At 44.2% G+C, this 21,573-nt stretch overlaps 1 protein-coding gene across 1 annotated transcript in view; it reads left to right on the top strand.

The window, feature by feature from the left end:
- LOC126436946 (serine-rich adhesin for platelets-like) overlaps positions 1 to 21,573 on the top strand; it is a 113,788-nt gene that overhangs the window by 74,197 nt on the left and 18,018 nt on the right. The window contains exon 5 of the mRNA XM_050090479.1: positions 15,697 to 15,862. Coding sequence (XP_049946436.1) covers positions 15,697 to 15,862 — 166 coding nt within the window. The remainder of the gene's footprint in view (positions 1 to 15,696; positions 15,863 to 21,573) is intronic.

The raw sequence follows: 21,573 nt of genomic DNA, 5'->3' as shown, positions 1-21,573 counted from the left end.
CGCTCGCTTCTTGTACAAAGTTTCAGTGATTGATTGGCGTTTTAAAAAAGACTAAAAAGCATAAAATAATTTCTCCTAGCCCTATTCAGACTCCTAACCCCATACAGATAGCCCTGAAAATTTGTGCTTGTGAATTTTTAACAGCTACGAGAATCCTTGTAAAATTTAAAACGAAAAATGTGGGGCGCATGCAGTAAATAATAGCGAGCAGTGTAGAGAGCTGCTGCTGTTGAGATAAAGTTTCTAGTTCCTTAGGTGAACTACTCATGCATCAATTATCTATTGCATGCGCTCTACGCTTTCCTTTTTCAATTTTACAATGTCATTGCTATTAAAAATTCACAAGCAAAATTTTTAAGACAATCTATATGGGATTAACAATATGTATGAAGCTAGGAGAAACTATTTTGTACCTTATAGACAATTTTAAAAACGTGTTACATGAGAAACTTTTTATTTAAATAATTATTATTTATTTTATACATTTTTAATTTTTGATTTTTTGTTTGTTTCCATTTTCACCTTTTTCCTTCTGTAACATTACTTCAGCAAATGTTATAAATTTTAATTTCTTAGTCAGTCGTTATAAGAATGCCAGAGATTCTAAACACCTTAAATCGCTCGAGTCATTACATATTATAATCTCTGTCTCTATGCACCTTTTCCTTCTTTTTTGAAGAAGCAAGGCAATGGAACCATCTTTAAGTTCAAATAAAGCATTTACTGCTTCCTCTTTCAGCTCATTTATCAGAAACTACACGTTAGGGTGTTTTCCATTTGTTGAGAAGTTTAGTCTCCTATGCCAACCTTGGATAGCAACCCTGGTCCCATGCCGCTAGTTAAAAACATTCCACTTTTCAGTTGGTATACTGGGATTTTCCATCCATTGATTGACTATGTATAGTCTGCGAATTTCATGACGTTTTCTACATTGGGTATTTCCTCCGTTATAACCACACACACTTCGTCAAAACTGTTTGCTGGAATGTGTACCGCTGCAGCACACATGCGGCAAAACACTTGGAATTCTTCTCCATACCTGTATTCCATCTTTAATCCCAATTCTTGTATTTTCTGCCACAAACATTCGTTCAAGCGGAAATTGCAACCGTTAAGGGATGTGCTGGGGAACACTATTTGCATAACTTTAATAGTAGCCATTTCAAAGTCTTGCACTGTTGTTTTCAGTGACCAACCAGGCATCTTATTTTTCAGTCCAGAAAAAAGTCTTTCATATGTATTTTGACTTTTGTCTGGAACAAAGCATATAAGACAAGTATACCGTCGTCTCTTCTTCTGCGCTTCTGATGTCAACGAGTGTGGTGTACAGTGTACAGTTTGAATTGTTCAAACAACTGTCAAATATCCCGTCCACAAGAACAGTTCCAATTGTATGCAGAATTTTTCTCCGCTTCTTCACAACCGATCACCAGCGTTATTTTCTCTGGAACATACCCCTCCGTTTTAAAAAAAAAAGTCCAGTTAATTTCAAAATGTCTTGGCTCAATTTAATCTCCGAGCTAGATTCAGGATGCTCGGTCGACTCAATAGCATCCCTTCTTGCTTTGCAGAATGCAGTCTTGGAGTTCTCATACGTTGACATACTTGCGATGAAATCTAAACCTTTATCTTCTACATCTTGAAACTGCTATTTAAATTTTTTTTAAAACAGACACTGTTTTTTTTTTATGTCGTGGACACTTTTCCTGCAGCTAGGCATTCGTTTCGTAATCTCCATATCTGCTTTGTCAGGTGGGCAAGAATGTTGCTGTTCAGCCGTGCTTCTGCTATTTGCAAATTTCAAATGGTCACGGCACTTACTCCATTCTGAATTTACACACAACCAGTTCGTATACACATTACATTTACTATGCAACCAGTAGCAATAACTATTGCTGGGAAGACACGGCTTCCCTATCGCTGTAGTTATTTCCATTAATCACAATTCACAGAACTCAAGTACATTAGGACTACGAAATCATATCGAAAAGAAGCCTATTGGCAGCGCACTGTCTGATTGACGGTAACAACACACCCGCTACTTGTGAACGAGTAGCGTAAATTAGGAGTGGGGAGGTTCTGTCAGAAAACTCACGGTGTAAAACTGCTTGGTCGGAACCTGCTTGCGGCACCTACAAATAATGTCGGAAACATCATGGTCGCGACCTGGAAACACTGGAAGGGTTTCGATTCCAGAGTGAAATTTTCACTCTGTAGCTAAGGGTGCGCTGATATGAAACTTCCTGGCAGATGAAAACCGTGTGCTGGACCGAGACTCGAACTCGCGATTTTTGCCTTTCACGGGCAAGTGCTCTAATGACTGAGCTACCCAAGCATTACGCGTCTTCATAGCTTTACTTGCACCAGTATCTCGTCTCCTACCTTCCAAACTTCAGAGAAGTTCTCCTGCGAGACCTGCGGGAGGTTTTAGATTGGTTATATAATGGCATGACAGAGATTTGGAAAAGAATTTTGACCTATAAGATATTTTCCGGGGCAGACGTGGACTATGACCATAATGTATTGTTTATGAACTGCAGACTAAAACTGGATAAACTGCAAAACGGTAGGAAATAAAAGTGATGGGACTTGGATAAACTGAAAGAACGAAAGGTTGTTGAGAGTTGCGGAGGTAGCACTAGACAACGTTAGACTGAATCAGGGGAAATGAATGTAAAAGAAGACGAATGGATAGATTTGAGAGATGAAACAGCGAAGGCAGCAGAGGATCAAATAGGTAAAAAGATAAAGCTTTGTAGAATTCCCTGGATAACACAGGAGATATTGAATTTAAATGACGAAACAAGAAAATGTAAATACGTAGCAAATGAAGCAGGCAGAAGAAAATACAGATGTCTCAAAAAAAAAAAAAATTGACAGAATGTGCAAGTGACTAAGTACGAATGGCTAGTGGCCAAATGCAATGATATAAACGAGTACATAGCTTGCAGAAAGACAGATGCCACCTATAGGAAAATTAAGGAGAACTTTGGAGAAAAGAGAAGCAGCTGCATGAATATCTAGAGCTCAGATGGTGAACCAGTACTGAGGAAAGAAGGAAAAGCGAAACGGTGGATGGCGCATACAGAGAGTCTATACAAAGGATATGGAGCCAATATTACAGAAATGGAAGAGGATATAGATGAAGATAAAATGGGAGATATGATACTGCGAGAAGAATCTGATAGAGCACTAAAAGTTCGAAGTCGACAAAACCACCGGGAGTAGACGAGATTCCATCACAGCTGTTGATAGCCTCAGGAGATCCATCCGTGACAAAACTCTTCCATCTGGGGTGCAACATATATAGGACTGGCGAAATACCCTCAGACTTCAAGTAGAATGTAACAATTCCAATTCAGAACAAGGCTGGTGCTTGATAGGTATGAATACTACCTAGCCATCAGTTTATTAAGTCACGGTTCCAAAAGGCTGACATCAATTATTTACTGATCTCTAGGAATATCATTTTAGGCCCTGGAGAAATGTAGGGTCACCCAATACCGACCCTACGACTTATCTTAGAAGATAGGTTGAAGAAAGGTAAACTTAGTTTATAGCATTTGCAGTTTTAGAGAAAGCTTCTAACAGCACGGACTGGACTACACTCCTTGAGATCCCGAAGGTCGCAGGGATAAAATGTAGGGAGAAAAAAGTTATTTGCGACTTGTACAGAACCACTTTCCACGAAGGACATGAACTAGAAGCAGTCGTTGTAGCCTATCGCCGATATTATTCAATGAGTACACTGATCAAGCTGTGAGGGGATCCCAGGAGAAATTTTGAAAGGGAATTAAAGTTCGAAGAGAAGAAATAAATACCTTGCAGTTTCCGATGATGATGTGATGTCAGAGACGGCAGAGGCCCTGGAAGAACAATTGAGCGGAATGGACAGCGTCTTGAAAAGAGATGATAAGATGAACATCAATAAAAGTAAAACAAGGGTATTAGACTGAAGTCGGACTAAATAATATAAAAACCAACATGGATTCCGAAAACAGAGATCCTGCGAAACTCAGCTCGCTCTGTTCCTCCGTGAGATTCACAACGCAGTGGACAACTCCGCTGAGGTTGATGCCGTGTTCCTTGCCTTTAGGAAGGCGTTTGTCACAATCCCGCACTGCCGTTTAGTGAAAAAAATAGGAGCTTATTGAATATCGGAGCAGATTAGCGACTGGATTCAAGACTTCCTTGCAGACAGAACTTAACACGTCGCTTTTAGCGTAACAAAATCGACAGATGTAAAGGTAATTTCCGGTGTACGCCAAGGAAATGTGGTAGTATCGTTACTGTTTACAATATCTATAAATGATCTAGTACAAAGTGTCGGATGCTCTCTGAGGCTGTTCGCATATGATGCGGTTGTCTACAACAAAGTAGCAACGCCAGAAGATAGTAACGATTCGCGGACAACTGACGAATAGTGCAGGCTCCGGCAGTTGATCCTGAAAGTAAATAAATGTAGCATATTGCGCATACATATGACAAGAAATCCACTATTGTATAGCTACACTATCGATGACAAACCGATGGAACCGCACCTGTAAGAGTAACTACCCAGAACGACATTAAGTGGAATGGCAAAACAAATAGTGGGAAAAGCAGGTGCGAGATTCATTGGAAAAAACTTAAGGAAATGTAACTCATCCACGAAGGAAGTGGTTTTAAGGAGTACTGTTCATCTGTCTAGGATCCGTACGAGATAGGATTGATAGAAAAGATGGAGAAAATCCTTCGCTTCGTCGCTGTATAGCCTGGTCGGAACGAGAGCGTTGCGGAGATGCTCAACAACCTCCATTGGCAGACGTTACAAGAGAGGCGTTATGCATCAAGGACAGATTTGCTATTCAAATTTCGAGAGCACTTTCCGGGAAGAGTCGGACAACACATTATGTCCCCCCCCCCACATACGTCTCGCGTAATGACCATGAGGAGAAAATTCAAGACAGTCATTTTCCCCATGGGCTATTCGCGAGTGGAACAGGGTTGGAATGCTCAATTAGTGGCACAAAAAATAGCCTCCACCACGTACCATAAGCTTGCTGAGTATGACGTAGGTGTAGATGCAGAACATGAAATGAGACGCTAAAAGCAATTGACTGAGAATTTCTGTTTGTGGAGCAAACTAGCTCATGATGGCCGAAGTAGGGAAGATGTAAAATGTAGACTGGCAATAACAAGGAAAGAATTTTTGAAAAAGAGGAATTTATTAAGAATGAAATGAAGAGGGTCCGTCTTCTTGCTAGAACACATTTGTGGTACCCTCGGTGGATTTTTTTCTTTGTTTGTTTCTGAAATGTAGCCTAGGAGTATACGGACATCAGACTTCGTTGTTGTTAGATTTCATATTACTTCACCTTTTTTTACATTATCCGGTTGCCAACAGATATCAGACACAAGTTTAAATTAATACAGCACATCTGCTAAAACACAGGGATGTAAAATGCTACATAAGAAGTGAGTGGAACGGCTAGGTTGAGCTGGGTAAAATACTTTTCTTCAAAGTACATTACATTCTTATTTCATAAATGAAACCCTCATTAGAAGAAAAAAATATTCATAATTCTCGCCCAAGTAGTTTAAGACAGCTTATGATTTTGTATAGATAAATTAATTTACTTCCACAGCTCCCTCCGCAAGAATCATAAAAGAAGGCTGTATACATAGAAGAAGCCTGGAGATACTGACAGGCTTCAGATAGATTATATAATGGTAAGACAGAGATTTAGGAACCAGGTTTTAAATTGTAAGACATTTCCAGGGGCAGATGTGGACTCTGACCACAATCTATTGGTTATGATCTGTAGATTAAAACTGAAGAAACTGCAAAAAGGTGGGAATTTAAGGAGATGGGACCTGGATAAACTGACTAAACCGGAGGTTGTACAGAGTTTCAGGGAGAGCATAAGGGAACAATTGACAGGAATGGGGGAAAGAAATACACTAGAAGAAGAATGGGTAGCTCTGAGGGATGAAGTAGTGAAGGCAGCAGAGGATCAAGTAGGTAAAAAGACGAGGGCTAGTAGAAATCCTTGGGTAACAGAAGATATATTGAATTTAATTGATGAAAGGAGAAAATATAAAAATTCGGTGCATGAAGCAGGCAAAAAGGAATACAAACGTCTCAAAAATGAGATCGACAGGAAGTGCAAAATGGCTAAGCAGGGATGGCTAGAGGACAAATGTAAGGATGTAGAGGCTTATCTCACTAGGGGTAAGATAGATACTGCCTACAGGAAAATGAAAGAGACCTTTGGAGATAAGAAAACCACTTGCATGAACATCAAGGGCTCAGATGGAAACCCAGTTCTAAGCAAAGAAGGGAAAGCAGAAAGGTGGAAGGAGTATACAGAGGGTCTATACAAGGGCGATGTACTTGAGGACAATATTCTGGAAATGGAAGAGAATGTAGATGAAGATGAAATGGGAGATACGATACTGCGTGAAGAGTTTGACAGAGCAATGAAAGACCTGAGTCGAAACAAGGCCCCCGGAGTAGACAACATTCCATTAGAACTACTGACGGCCTTGGAAGAGCCAGACCTGATAAAACTCTACCATCTGGTGAGCAAGATGTATGAAACAGGCGAAATACCCTCAGACTTCAAGCAGAATATAATAATTCCAATCCCAAAGAAAGCAGGTGTTGACAGATGTGAAAATTACCGAACAATCAGTTTAATAAGTCACAACTGCAAAATACTAACGAGAATTCTTTACAGACGAATGGAAAAACTGATAGAAGCCGACCTAGAGGAAGATCAGTTTGGATTCCGTAGAAATGTTGGAACACACGACTTATCTTAGAAGCTAGATTAAGGAAGGGCAAACCTACGTTTCTAGCATTTGTAGACTTAGAGAAAGCTTTTGACAATGTTAACTGGAATACTCTCTTTCAAATTCTGAAGGTGGCAGGGGTAAAACACAGGGAGCGAAAGGCTATTTACAATTTGTACAGAAACCAGATGGCAGTTATAAGAGTCGAGGGACATGAAAGGGAAGCAGTGGTTGGGAAGGGAGTGAGACAGGGTTGTAGTCTCTCGACGATGTTATTCAATCTGTATATTGAGCAAGCAGTGAAGGAAACAAAAGAAAAATTCGGAGTAGGTATTAAAATCCATGGAGAAGAAATAAAAGCTTTGAGGTTCGCCGATGACATTGTAATTCTGTCAGAGACAGCAAAGGACTTGGAAGAGCAGTTGAACGGAATGGATAGTGTCTTGAAAGGAGGATATAAGATGAACATCAACAAAATCAAAACGAGGATAATGGAATGTAGTCGAATTAAGTCGGGTGATGCTGAGGGAATTAGATTAGGAAATGAGACAGTTAAAGTAGTAAAGGAGTTTTGCTATTTGGGGAGCAAAATAACTGATGACGGTCGAAGTAGAGAGGATATCAAATGTAGACTGGCAATGGCAAGGCAAGCGTTTCTGAAGAAGAGAAATTTTTTAACATCGAGTATAGATTTAAGTGTCAGGAAGTCGTTTCTGAAAGTATTTGTATGAAGTGTAGCCATGTATGGAAGTGAAACATGGACGGTAAATAGTTTGGACAGGAAGAGCACCTTCTTAATATTCTCGTAATACTCCGGAACTGTATTTGTTGCAACGTCGCGCCAGATCTTTGGCGGAATCGGTGAGCTTTGGGCAACCGTTCCTCCGTCCTGTGCGCGCGGTGAGTCACCTGAGAGCGCAGAACGGGTCGGCCGAGCCCACGGCCGGTGGGGCAGCCGGTCCACTTGTGCGACCACTGCGGCGGCGGCAGCAGACGTGTTGTTACGCGCTGTCCGCACACGGCGCGCCCGCCGGCAGCTGAGCGTGCTGCGAGGGCCGCGCCACTGACCCGCTTCGCTGCGCGGTAAACCCCGCTCTCCTCTTCTCCTCCCCCCCTCATTGCTCGTCACGCATTCTGTAACAGCCAGTAAAAAACAGCTGTATTACCTACACAGGACCTAACAGGTTTCGCTACTGGACTCTTGTTCTTACTGATGTTCCGATGAGAATTTGACCGTCAGTTTCTCATGTGACATCCTGAAAGCCAAGAACCTAGGCCAGTGGTTCCTAGCCTTTGTGAGATCATTAGATGATTACCCCTGACAGCAAACAGATATTAGCCAACACTCTCCCGCCTCCACACCTCGCTCCCCTGCCCCCTCTCCCCCTCCACCCATCACCCAAATGAATGAAAAAGAACTATCTGTGAACACTTTAATTTTTAAAATGACGAAAGATAAAAAGAAAGCTAGCTATCTACATCGAGGGTAGACATTTGTTACAAAACAAGTTACTTCTGCGTCTCTTCCGCCAATACCGGGCAATCGACTTTTAATTAAAATGTCTCCCCCGCACGTGAGTAATATACATAATGGCTGTGACACGTGGTTGACGACATTTGGAAATTTGGGTCTGGCCGTGAAGCGTGTTCAGATAGCCTAATGTGCCGCAGTTCGGCCGGTGTGGCCGAGCGGTTCTAGGCGCTTCTGTCTGGAACCGTGTGACCGCTACGGTCGCAGGTTCGAATCCTGCCTCGGGCACGGATGTGTGTGATGTCCTTCGGTTAGTTAGGTTTAAGTAGTTCTAAGTTCTAGGGGACTGATGACCTCAGATGATAAGTCCCATAGTGCTCAGAGCCATTTTTTTGTGTCGCAGTCTACCTTTGGACAGTGGTGAGGCGCGCACGCCTTGTTTGAGTCTCGCCTGTTGTGCTCCTTGCGAACCAGCGCGCGTTCGTTTACTTGCGCGTACCGGCTTGTCTCAGAGTCCGACTTCATCGATCATCATGGTCTTTTCTTACCCCCTAGCCACGATTAAATTAACGGGATGAAATGCGTCTCCCGCCACAAGATGTCCTCTGAATTCATTTTCCGATCCTCAGTAGTACTGTGTACATAAAGCTGGTGAATGACGAGCTGAGCGCCGACGTTGTGAGGCGCGACGCTCTCAAGTTCCGATATTCTAACTGACATATGAGGATTGTCGTGCTTGATCATGCTGGTTTTAGCCTCCGAACGTAGGTTTCCGAACTCCCGTTTGAGGTAGCATTGGACGTTGTGGTGACCGCCTTGAAACTTTACGGTAACGTCGTCAGTCACGTCGCTGAAACCTGGAACACGTCCGAAACATACCGTGTCCTCAATGATGTCCGTCAGATAAAAATAGAACTACAGAAACACGTGCCTTCCTCCTCGGTTATTACCAGCTGTACGGCTCTCGTCATGTACGATGGCCAGCCCCGCTCCTGTTCAGGTTGTGGCCGGGAAGGCAATGTTCGTTCTGATTGTCTCCGACGTAGACTGGTTCAGAAGCCGATCGGAGACGCCGCTCTTCCAGCGCCGCCCACTGTGTTACCTCTATCTTACAAGTCTGAGGCGCTGCTGCCTGCTGTGCTCCCTCTGAATCAGTCGGTATCGGCGACGACTCCTCTCGACGACGCGATGGATGTTTCGCCTGCCTCTCCTACCAGAGGCAATACAAATGTACGATGACCGTCAGCAGGCAGAAGCTGTCTATTTATTTATTTTATTTACACGTCTAGTTCCATAGGACCGAATTGAGGAACAAACCTCCACGGTCATGGAACGTGTCAGTACATGAGATTACAACGTAAAAGTAATAACAGATAAAAATAAAATGTTCATGAACCCGAAAAAGTCAAACCGTAAGTTGAAGTAAACGCAGTAAACAGTACAACAAGAATCAGCTTAATTTTTCAAGGAACTTCAAATGGCTCTAAGGACTGTGAGACTTAACATCTGAGGTCATCGGCCGGCCGCGGTGGTCTTGCGGTTCTTGGCGCTGCAGTCCTGAACCGCGGGACTGCTACGGTCGCAGGTTCGAATCCTGCCTCGGCATGGATGTGTGTGATGTCCTTAGGTTAGTTAGGTTTAAGTAGTTCTAAGTTCTAGGGGACTGATGACCTAAGATGTTAAGTCCCATAGTTCTCAGAGCCATTTGAACCATTTTTTTTTTCTGAGGTCATCAGTCCCCCAGACTTAGAACTACTTAAACCTAACTAACCTAAGGACATCACACACATCCATGCCCGAGGCAGGATTCGAACCTGCGACCGTAGCTGCCGCGTGGTTCCAGACTGAAGTGCCCAGAACCACTCGGCCACAGCGGCCGGCTTCAAGGAACTCATCGAGAGAATAGAAGGAGTGACCCATGAGGAAACTCTTCAGTTTCGATTTGAAAGCGCTTGGATTATTGCTATGATTTTTTAATTCTTGTGGTAGCTTGTTGAAAATGGATGCAGCAGTATACTCCACACATTTCTGCACAACATTTAAGGAAGTGCGATCCAAATGTAGATCGGATTTCTGCCGAGTATTAACTGAGTGAAAGCTGCTTATTCTTGGGAATGAGCTGATATTGTCAACAAGAAACGACAGTAAAAAGTATATAACTGAGAGGCCAATGTCAAAATACTCAGACTAGTGAACAGGGGTCGGCAAGAGGTTCGCGAACTTACACCACTTGTTTCCCGAACTGCCCGTTTCTGAGCCAAAAATATGCTTTTAGAATGGGAAGAGTTACCCCAAAATATAATACCATACGACATAAGCGAATGAAATTAAGCAAAGTAGACTAATTTTCGTATCAAACGATCACTTACTTCAGATACCGTTCGAACAATGAAAATGGCAGCATTAAGTCTTGGAACAAGATCCTGAACGTGGACTTTCCACGACAGTTTACTATCTAACTGGACGCCTTGAAGTTTGAAATGTTCGGTTTCACTAATCATATGCCCATTCTGGGAAATTAAAACATCGGGTTTTGTTGAATTGTGTGTTAGAAACTGTAAAAACTGAGTCTTAACGTTAGTTTGTTTCCTGCAAGCCATGAACTTATGTCATGAACTGCACTATTTGAAACAGTGCCAGCATTGCACAAAACATCTTTTACTACCAGGCTAGTGTCATCAGCAAACAGAAATATTTTAGAATCATCTTTAATACTAGAGGACGTATCATTTATACGAGCGTCACTCCAAAAGAAATGCACACTATTTTTGTAAAAATACAGTTTTCATTCTGCATGTGTGAAACTTTTACAGTGTGTAGATAAATCCTTCCCGCTTGTTTTCAAACTTAGTTCAACATGTTCCCGCGAGTGGCGCCATCACAACATGTCTTCAAGATGGCTGCTACACTTGACGTTCGTCAGAAGCAACGTGCTGTCATAGAATTCCTGTGCTGTGAAAACGAGACAACGGGAAACATTCACAAGAGGTTGAAAAAGGTCTATGGAAATGCTGCTGTCGATAGCAGTACAGTTAGTCGGTGGGCAAGCAGGTAACGTGATGAAAGTGGGCACGGCAATATTGAGGATTGTTCTCGCAGCGGCACGCCACGTACTGCACATATTCCAGACAATGTGCAGAGAGCTAACGAATTGATGACTGCTGACAGATGCATCACAGTGAACGAATTGTCACCCTTTGTTGGGATAGGGAAAGGAAGTGTTTGCAGAATACTGAAAGTGTTGGCGTTAAAAAAGGTTTGTGCCAGGTGGGTTCCCAGGATGTTGACAGTGGCTCACAAAGAAACAAGAAAAACGGTATGCAGCGAACTTTTGGAACAGTACGAGAATGGTGGAGATGAATTTCTTGGAATAATTGTGACAGGTGATGAAACATGGCTCCATCATTTTTCACCAGAGACGAAGAGGTAATCAACGGAGTGGCATCATGCAAATTCACCCAAGAAAACAAAATTCAAAACCACACCTTCTGCTGGAAAAGTTACGGATACGGTGTTTTTCGATTCCGAAGGACTCTTGCTTGTGGACATCATGCCAAGTGGAACCACCATAAATTCTGATGCATATGTGACGACACTGAAGAAACTTCAAGCTCGACTGAGTCGTGTTCGACCAAATCGGCAAAAGCAGGATGTTTTGCTGTTGCACGACAATGCACGGCCACATGTCAGCCAAAAAATCATGGAAGCGATCACAAAACTTGTATGGACAGTTCAACACCCGCCTTACAGTCCTGACCTGGCTCCATGCGACTATCATCTCTTTGGGAAACTGAAAGACTCTCTTCGTGGAACAAGGTTTGAAGATGATGACTCCCTTGTGCACGCTGCCAAACAGTGGCTCCAACAGGTTGGTCCAGTATTTTATCGTGCGGGTATACAGGTGCTGGTTCCAAGATGGCGTAAGGCAGTTGAGAGGGATGGAAATTATGTGGAGAAATGAAAATATTGTTCCTAAAGGATGTATCTACTCACTGTAAAATTTTCAAACATGTAGAATAAAAGATGGACTTAAAAAAATAGTGTGCATTTCTTTTGGAGTGACCCACGTACCAATAAGGAACAGGAGTGGCCCCAACACTGATCCTCCATTTAATCATGCCCCATTCAGACACCACATCATAGCCATTCTCAACACTGTGGAGAATAACGTTTTTCTGTCTGCTATCAAAGTAAGAGGTGAACCAATTGTGAGCTACTCCCCGCATTCCATAGCAGCCAGACTTCTGGAGCAACATTTTATGATCAACATAATCAAACGCTTTGGGTAAAAAGTAGGTCTAGCGTTCGAAACCTTTTGTTTTAATCCATCCACTTCCTCACAAGGAAAAGAGAATATAGCATTTTCACTTGTTAGACGACTTATAAAGCCGAACTGTCCATTTAATAGCAAATTATGTGTTGATCATGGAGCTGTACCGACCACCAATTTTCTGCTATCTGGCCACATGTCGGATGATAGCCGCTCGCCATCTGACACAGGACAGCATGTTAGGAAGCAACGGTCGCTGAGGAAACGGAAGCGACAACGCCTTACCCCGTCTGATGACTGTCTCCATTGGCTGTGCACACAGGATGACGACCCTGCTACTGATGGTGCTCTGTCCTCTGAAGTCCTGACACTTGATGACGCAACGTCCTTCTACGCCTCCATTTCCAGTCAGCGTCCACCTCCAGACATCGACCTTCCCTCACCTGCGTCTGACACGGTTGCTTCCCTTTGTGTGTCTGACGCTGCCTGTGGGCGCACCTCTGATAGTGTTCCACTGAACCGACCCAGTGAGACGTCTGTCTACCGGGCCGACGACGTCAATGCTAAGGATAGATATTCTGGAGGTGTACAGAGCGATGGACCACCCTTGATGGAGTCGTCTCCTTCCCCGTCACAGGGATGTGTCCTTCCGTGGGGGCCTAACAGGGAGTTCCCTGTGTTTCCCCCGTGTTTGCATCGCCCCATCCTCCTGTCGACGGTAGCTGTCCAGACTTATCACATAGCCACGATCAATGTCAACACCATTCGCGTATACCAAAAACTGGCTGTACTCCACGACATGCTGTATACTGCGGACGCTGATGTTGCTCTCCTTCAGGAGGTACACGTTGCAACTTTCTGTGCACCCCATGGTTTTACAGCACATGTCTCTTATGCTTCCCCTACTGGTAGTGGGGCGGCGATCCTCTTACGTAATGGTATCTTAGCTGATGCTGTTGCCTATCTCCCTGATGGCTCTCACGTTTAGAGGCGTCAGGATTGTCAATGTCTATGCGTCATCTGGTTCGGGTCAGCACTGTGAACGTTCCATTTTCTTCTCAGAAACAGTCACGCCTCGTTTCCTGGGTCGGTAGGATGCATTGATCATGGGAAGCAATTTCAACTGCACCCAGGCACCCAAATTTTTTCTCGCTGACACCTCCGTAAAATGATGAAAGGAATAAACTTTATCACTTACTATAATTTCGCTGTTTATGCAGTAAGACTGCAGCATTATACGTGACGTTTTAATTTAATATTTCTTTACTACCAACTCTATCGGCAACACATTTTGCAGACAATGTTCACATGTACCAATGAGTGTACCTGAAACGTTATATCATTGTACGACATAGTTGGGGAGATATGATGTTTTATACATGTAAGTTCGATTCTGTAATGAATCTGGATGGGACTTTACTGTTAATCAGTCTGATCTTGTCTTTGCAATTACTTCAGGAACCATACATAGGGATTTGTAGTATATTCTTAGATTCGTCACATAATGTTGGCTATAGAAACTTGGTAAGTAGGTTATCACGGGATGGTTTGGGTCTATCTTGAAGCATCTGCCAGTTCAGAATTTTCAATACCTCTATGACACTCTCCCGTAGGTCAGACAAACCTGTGACCACTCGTGCTGCACTGCCTTGCATGCGTCTATTATCCCCTGTTAGCCCTATTTGGTAGGGTCCCACGCCATTGAGTAATATTCTAGGTTTGTTGAATGAGTGTTTTGTGAGCAGCCATCTTTCCAGATTGATTGTGCTTTGTCTATGAGTGAGCGTATATGAAGGGCTTATTTCAGTAGTGGCACAAGTGCATTTTTGTTCATTTTAAGATACATAGTCCAAAAGTTAAATGAGCGCTGAAAAATCTACAGTTGAGATACCAGAAATATTCAAGCATATGGCTTCTTGCTGGAGACGAACCTTTCTTTCTGTTTGTTCGGATCATTAATGTCAGAAGCACTATAATCAGAAAAGTGGAGGTAATGGACTTGTACCACTATTGAAATAAGCCCTTCATATGATCATTCCACTTTGTATCCCTAAAAATCGTTACACCCAGATATTTGTATGAGCTGAGCGTTTCTAATTATGAATTTGTGATATTGTAGTTTTAGAATAGTACATGTTTTTCGTTTCGCAAAGTGTAGAGATTTCCATTTTTGAACATTTAAAGCGAGTTACCAGTCTTTGCACCGCTTTGAAATCTTGAAGATCTGACTGGCCATTTATGCAGAGTTTTTCTTCGGACATTGCCGCGTTATACAGGGTGTTTCACAACGATTTTTCAAAATTTGGAGACAGGCTTCTAACACCAAAATAAGAAAAAATGTTCAGTAAACATGGGCTCTAAAATTCATACCATACCATAAGAGCTATGAGCACTTGCTCTTCCTCGATACTGTGTAGCACATCTCTTCTACTGCAAGCTCTTTGGTTTAAATGGCTCTGAGCACTATGGGACTTAACTTCTAAGGTCATCAGTCCCCTAGAACTAAGGACATCACACACATCCATGTCCGAGGCAGGATTCGAACCTGCGACCGTAGCGGTCGCGCGGTTCCAGACTGTAGCGCCTAGAAACGCTCGGCCACTCCGGCGGGCCCAAGCTCTCTGCTTTCCATATTTTGGGAGGAGGCAGTACGGACCAAAACAAGAAAAAAAGTCCAGTAAAAGCTGCAATGTGCATACGTTACGAACTATGAGCTCTTGCTCATCTTCGATACTGTGAAACACGTCTCTTCTACGGAACAAGTGCTCGTAACTCTAAAGGTGAGCACTTACCAGCCCGAGGTTACTAGACATTTTTTTGTTGTTTCGTTTCATACTACCTCCTCTCAAAATATGGAAAGCAAAGAGATTGTAGTAGAAAAGATCTGTCTTACAGTTCTGAAGTTGAACAAGTGCTCATAGCTCTTAAGGTATGCACTTTAAAGCCCAACTTTTGTGGGCGTTTTTTTCTTGTTTTGATGTAATGAACCTGTCCGAAACTCCTAGAAGGTAACTCCATCATCTGCTAAAAGCGTGACATTGCTGTTAATATTGTCTCCCAAGTCATTAATACGACATTCGTTCCTTATCTCAAAGCACTCAGTTAAGATCCTGTAAGATTTTTATGGAGTCGCGCTCCAGTGTCCGGTATTCGCACTGTATGGAGCTCCCGATTGCAGACGGACTGCAGCGGCGCGAGCACGGAGGGCCGCGACGGGGAGATGTACTTCACGGTGTCGCCGTCGCCGCGCCAGCGTCGCCTGGTGCCCGTGCCCGCCGCCGTGTGGAGCGAGGGCGTGCACGCCGGCTACGACCCGCACATCGACGCCACCGTAGCGGCCATCGGTAAGGCGCTGTCTCCAGGCTTCAGCATCGTGCTCTACAGTGTTTTACAAAGGCTTTCTGTTATCATTGGTGGACGCATTGGCGAGCCTTCATCCGGTGCGCACTGCACCCGCATGCCAGCACCATGGGGGGGGGGGGGGGGGGGGAGGACGGGGGGGGGGCGCCGATGAATGAGTGCACGATCGGGCGTGGATTCTGGGTTTGGTTCTGAGGGGGGCTCACATTACTGATAGTGTCACTCCTCTCCATCTCCACCCTTCCACGCTTTCCCACGGATGGGAGTGCTTGCTCTGCAGAGCACTCCCACGCTGGCCACAGTTTTGGTACAGAGTTCCGTGATAGAGTGTCCCATTCCTCCACCAGCACGGCTGACAACTGACGGACGGTTGTTGGTGGATATGCACGTGCTGCAATAGTCTCCCAACGCGTCTCGTGCCCATTGGGATGTAAGTCGAAGGAAGGGGAAGGCCGAGTATCCTCTCGTTCCAGGAGCTCCTCCACTGCGCAGTTCAATGTGGTCTCGCAATGCCATCAATAAAAAAGAAGTCAGGGCCGAATCCACCTCCAAAAAGACGCATACGAGAACGGTGTACAGCACGTTGACCGGTGACATTTGGGGGTGGATATACCAATGCTAGACATACCTCCATATGGCAGTGGGAACAAATAATGCCCTCAGGAACATTGTCACACATGATTGTTTTGATGATCTAGGTGTGGGGAGGTGTAATGTCGTATTAGGGTGCTTGCCCTCCAAATCTTTGAACATGGTACGCTCACTGATCAATGCTATTGTGACACTGTACGTCTTTCCCATGCACGTCTTTTCAGGGATGCATTCCGTCATGACTTCATTTTAATGGATGAGAATGCGCGACAAAGTCAAACCGCGCAGGTGGAGCAATTCTTGGAACTAGTGGATATTCGTGGAATGGACTGGCGTGCCCATTCCCTCGAAATGTGGCTATTCGGGCTTTTTGGCGGGTGGTCACGTTATGTGACTGGACTGTGTAATATGGGCAAAACATACATTTTATGTGATAGGCTTCTAAATACTTGTGGCTCAGATTTTTAATTCAGCCTTTCTTCAAGTTAAATTGAAACTAGTTGCATTCTCGATGATTTGGTGAATACCAAACCTCAGAGAGTAATTTTCTGTAAATAATGGTGTTATCTGTAAAACTGTATGACTCATTAGATATTTTAGTGTTGTAGACATGATAATAAATGAAGAATCTAGAAGATTTGTTTTTACGTATATCCTACAACGAAATTAATATTTCAGTGTGTTTTAGAATACTTGAGCCAAATAAGCTAAACAACCTAATCTCATCATCAGCCGGGCGCACCAAGGTAGTGCTCGCATTCTGGTAATGGATAAGCTAAAGTAATCTATGTGTATGGGGTTGCTAGAGGTTAAATTTATCATTCGTTTTCCTCTCAGGATCATCTCTTGTTGTTCTTCTTCTGTTTTTGGGCGTCCTACAGATGTCGCTGCATGCCATGTCTCCGTCGCCAAACAACTCGATCTCACCATTCTTCCTCATCCTCTTCTATTCCTTTTCTCTCCATCGCTTCTTGGTTAACCCTTAGCCATCCTTTGTGTGGTCTTCCTCTTCTCCTCCTACCAGGATATTGCCACGAAAGTACGCTCTTTGACCATCTTTCTTCTTCCATTCTTCTGTCATCCTCTAATCAGCATAGCCGTCTTTCTTCTATTTTCGTACATAAAATTATAAGGAGAGTGCATCGTTTCTCTTATTTCCTCATTCCTTACGTGGTCAAGTTGGGAAATTCTGCATGCATTTCTCAAATGGTCAATTTCTAAAGCTGTCAGTCTCTTTTTACTTCTTTCTATGAATTCCCAGCACTCCCTCCGATAACTTCTTGTAGATTTCAAGACGCAATTGTATGAAAACATTTTAACCTTTAAACTCAATTTTGAGGATCAAAGTACAGTTTATAGTTTTTGGATAGCAGCCCTTCCCTGCCTAATCCGTTGTTGGACATCTCCGTCACATCTACCACCATGTGACAGGATACTTCAAACCTAGTAATTAAACTCTTTACACACTTTTCTATGAATTCCGCCGAAGTCCAAGTTACACACATCAAAAAAGTTTTGCATCACCTCGGTTCCGAGAGTCCCGGAACCTGTACAGAAAATTGGAATAGTGATCAACATAAACATCATTTGTGCCCTTTTTATTGCTCATGAAAACCACACATTACATGTTGTACCACCATACAGCGAGACCTTCAGAGATGGCGGTCCAGATTGCTGTGCACACTGGTACCTCTAATACCCAGTAGCACGTCCTCTTACATTGATGTATGCCTGCATTCGTCGTGGCATACTATCCACAAGATCATCAAGGCACTGTTGGTCAAGATTGTCCCACTCCTCAATGGCGATTCGACGTAGATCTCTCAGGGTGGTTGGTGGGTCCGTCGTCCATAAACAGCCCTTTTCAATCTACCCCAGGCATGTTAGGTGGGGTTCATGTCTGGGTAACATGCTGCCCACTCTAGTCGAGCGATGTCGTTATCCTGAAGGAAGTCGTTCACAAGATGTGCACGGTGTGGGCGCGAATTGTCGTCCATGAAGACGAATGCCTCGCCAATATGCTGCCGACATGGTTGCACTACCGGTTGGAGGGTGACATTCACGTATCGTACAGCCGTTACGGCGCCTTCCATAACCACCAGTGGCGCACGTCGGCCCCACATAATGCCACCGCAAAACAGCAGGGAACCTCCACCTTGTTGCACTCGCTGGACAGTGTGTCTAAGGCATTCACCCTGACCGGGTTTCCTCCAAACACTTCTCCGACAATTGTCTGGTTGAGGCATATGGGACACTCATCAGTGAAGAGAACGTGATGCGAATCCTGAGCGGTCCATTCGGCATGTTGTTGGGCCCATTTGCACCGCGCTGCATGATGTGGTTGCAAAGATGGACCTCGCCATGGGCATTGGGAGTGAAGTTGCGCATCATGCAGCCTACTGTGCACAGTTTGAGTAGTAACACGACGCCCTGTTGCTGCACGAAAATTATTATTCAACATGGTGGCGCTGCTGTCATCCACTGCAGTAATAGCCCTTGGGCAGCCTGAACGACGCATGTCATAGACAGTTCCTGTCTCTCTGTATCTCCTCCATGTTCAAATAACATTGCTTTGGTTCACGCCGAGACGCCTGAACACTTCCCTTGTTGAGAGCCCTTCCTGGCACAAAGTAACCGCGTTATTGGCCGTCTATGCATGGTTGAACTACACACAACACGATCCGTATACCTCCTTCCTGGTGGAATGGCTGCAACTGATCGGCAGTCAGACCCCCTTCGTCTAATAGGCGCTGCTTGTGCATGGTTGTTTACATATTTGAGCGGGTTTAGTGACATCTCTGAACAGTCAAAAGGACTGTGTCTGTGATACAATATTCACAGTCAACGTCTATCTTCGGGGGTTCTGGGAACTGGGCTGATGCAAAACTTTTTTTGATGTGTGTATTTCCCTTCTATCTGCAACGTACGTATTCCGTCTTCTCGAAATTAATTTTTAAACCCTAATTGTTTACTTCTTAAGCATCTAAGAATATGTATCGCCTTCATCGTTTGCTGCAAGGACCTGACCATCAGCACAGACAAGTCTATACATATACTGGTTCCCTACTTCAGTCCCCACACCGACACACTTTCTACACCGTAGATCCAGTGGCTTCTACTCACACAATATTGCTCAAAAGTATTTTGTAGTTGAACTAGTATGTTGGTAGGCAGGTTTACCTTTACGTGGAATTAAAACAAACCGACTGTTCGGAGAGAAGACTGATTGACCTCGCCACGGTTACATGTATTGATTACCGAGTGCAGGTAAACATGGACCCTGGCCGTAAACAGTGTTTCCAAGGGGTTCATAAGTATTTTGTAGAATGTGAAGACTGCAATATATCCAACTATATAAGGAAAATCAAATTCTAATATTTTCATTTACTGACAGCAATGCCTAAAACTGAGGGATGTTCAGTAGATTTCAGACAAGCTGTCTTAACAGTACTGAATCAAGGCGAAGTTCAGTCCTTGATTGGCATCTCAGAATAGGTCGTGAGTGTCTGAGGCTGTCTTCAGAAAAAAAGAGGACGATAGAGAGCAGTGCACGAAGTGGTCGATCCCGAAAAACCACCCAAAAAGAAGATAGGTTCATCCGAAGGCAATCAGTGGTAGATCCCAAAAAATCAGCTCAGGCAGTACTACGGGTAAACAGGGGGTGAAGGTCCGTGTTTCGACTGTTAAACGTCGCTTGGCAGCCACAGACCTGATTAGTAGGCGTTCTACTCGGAAACCTATGATAAGTTCAAAAAATAGGAAGGCCAGACTACGGTTTGCTAAGAAGTAAGCAACATGTGCCACTGAAGACTGGTCAAAAATTCTATGGAGTATTGAAAGCAAGTTTAATCTCTTGTCCTCAACCAGATGCAATATGTTCGACAGCTGATAAACAAGAGGAACGACAGACAGTACCAAGGACCCAGCATTAAGCCCAGAGGAGGAGCTATCATAACGCGAGGCTGCTTCTCACAAATCGGGTGTAGGTCCTCTCGTCGAAATGCGTGAGGTAGTGGATACTCTGAAGTATGATGAAATATTAATAGACCATACGCTGATCAGCCAAAACCCGACCTACTATCGATATAAACCCCTCTAGGCGATAGCAGCGTCACCTGGCGAGGAATGTCTGCTAGTCAGACATACATACGGGGCGTGTAGTATCAGTGAGCGTGCTGTCCATGTGTAGAATGGGGAAGGCGTGTGATCTGTCTGAGTTTGGCCAAGGGCAGATTGTAAAGGCTCGGCACAAGCATTTTGGTGCTGTGGTGAGTGTATTCATCATGTGGCCAAACCAAAGTAATACCATGTCCAGACATCGTGGCGTATGGCGGCCACCCCTCATTACAGATGTGAGACATCGTAGGCTGGGCAAACTGATAAAGCAGGACAGATGGCGAACTGTGGTGGATTTGACTTCAGACTTTATTCCTTGGCAGAGTACAAGTGCCTCTGAACACACAGTCCACTGAACACTCCTAACGATGAGCCTCCATATCCGACGACCCATGAATGTTGCAATGTTAACACCAGAACATCGACAACTATGACTCAAATGTGCACATGACCATCAGCACTGGACATTGAAGCAGTGGTGGAGTGTGGAGTTGTCTGATAAATCCCTATTCCTTCTTCATCATGCTGATGGGAGGGATGGCGTCAGAGCTCATCGCCCCCTCCCCGTAATTCACGGGAATTAGATGACTTCTGTGTGCAGATATGGTGCCAACTCCCTCCAGCGACCTAGCGAGGCCTCACTGCTTCCACGGCACTATGCGTCACTGCTGGCTGATCTACATCTACATCTACATTTATATTCCGCAAGCCACCCAACGGTGTGTGGCGGAGGGCACCACTGTCATTACCTCCTTTCCTGTTCCAGTCGCGTATGATTCGCCGCAAAGCCTCCGTGCGCGCTCGAATCTCTCTAATTTTACATTCGTGATCTCCTCGGGAGGTATAAGTAGGGGGAAGCAATATATTCGATACCTCATCCAGAAACCCACCCTCTCGAAACCTGGACAGCAAGCTACACCTCAATGCAGAGCGTCTCTCTTGCAGAGTCTGCCACTTGAGTTTGCTTAACACCTCCGTAACGCTATCA

This window comes from Schistocerca serialis, chromosome 1 (genome assembly GCF_023864345.2).
Source record: "Schistocerca serialis cubense isolate TAMUIC-IGC-003099 chromosome 1, iqSchSeri2.2, whole genome shotgun sequence".
Lineage (NCBI taxonomy): Eukaryota > Metazoa > Arthropoda > Insecta > Orthoptera > Acrididae > Schistocerca > Schistocerca serialis.
Note: the sequence above shows the minus strand (reverse complement) of the source record. Positions and strands in the feature narration are given on the sequence as shown.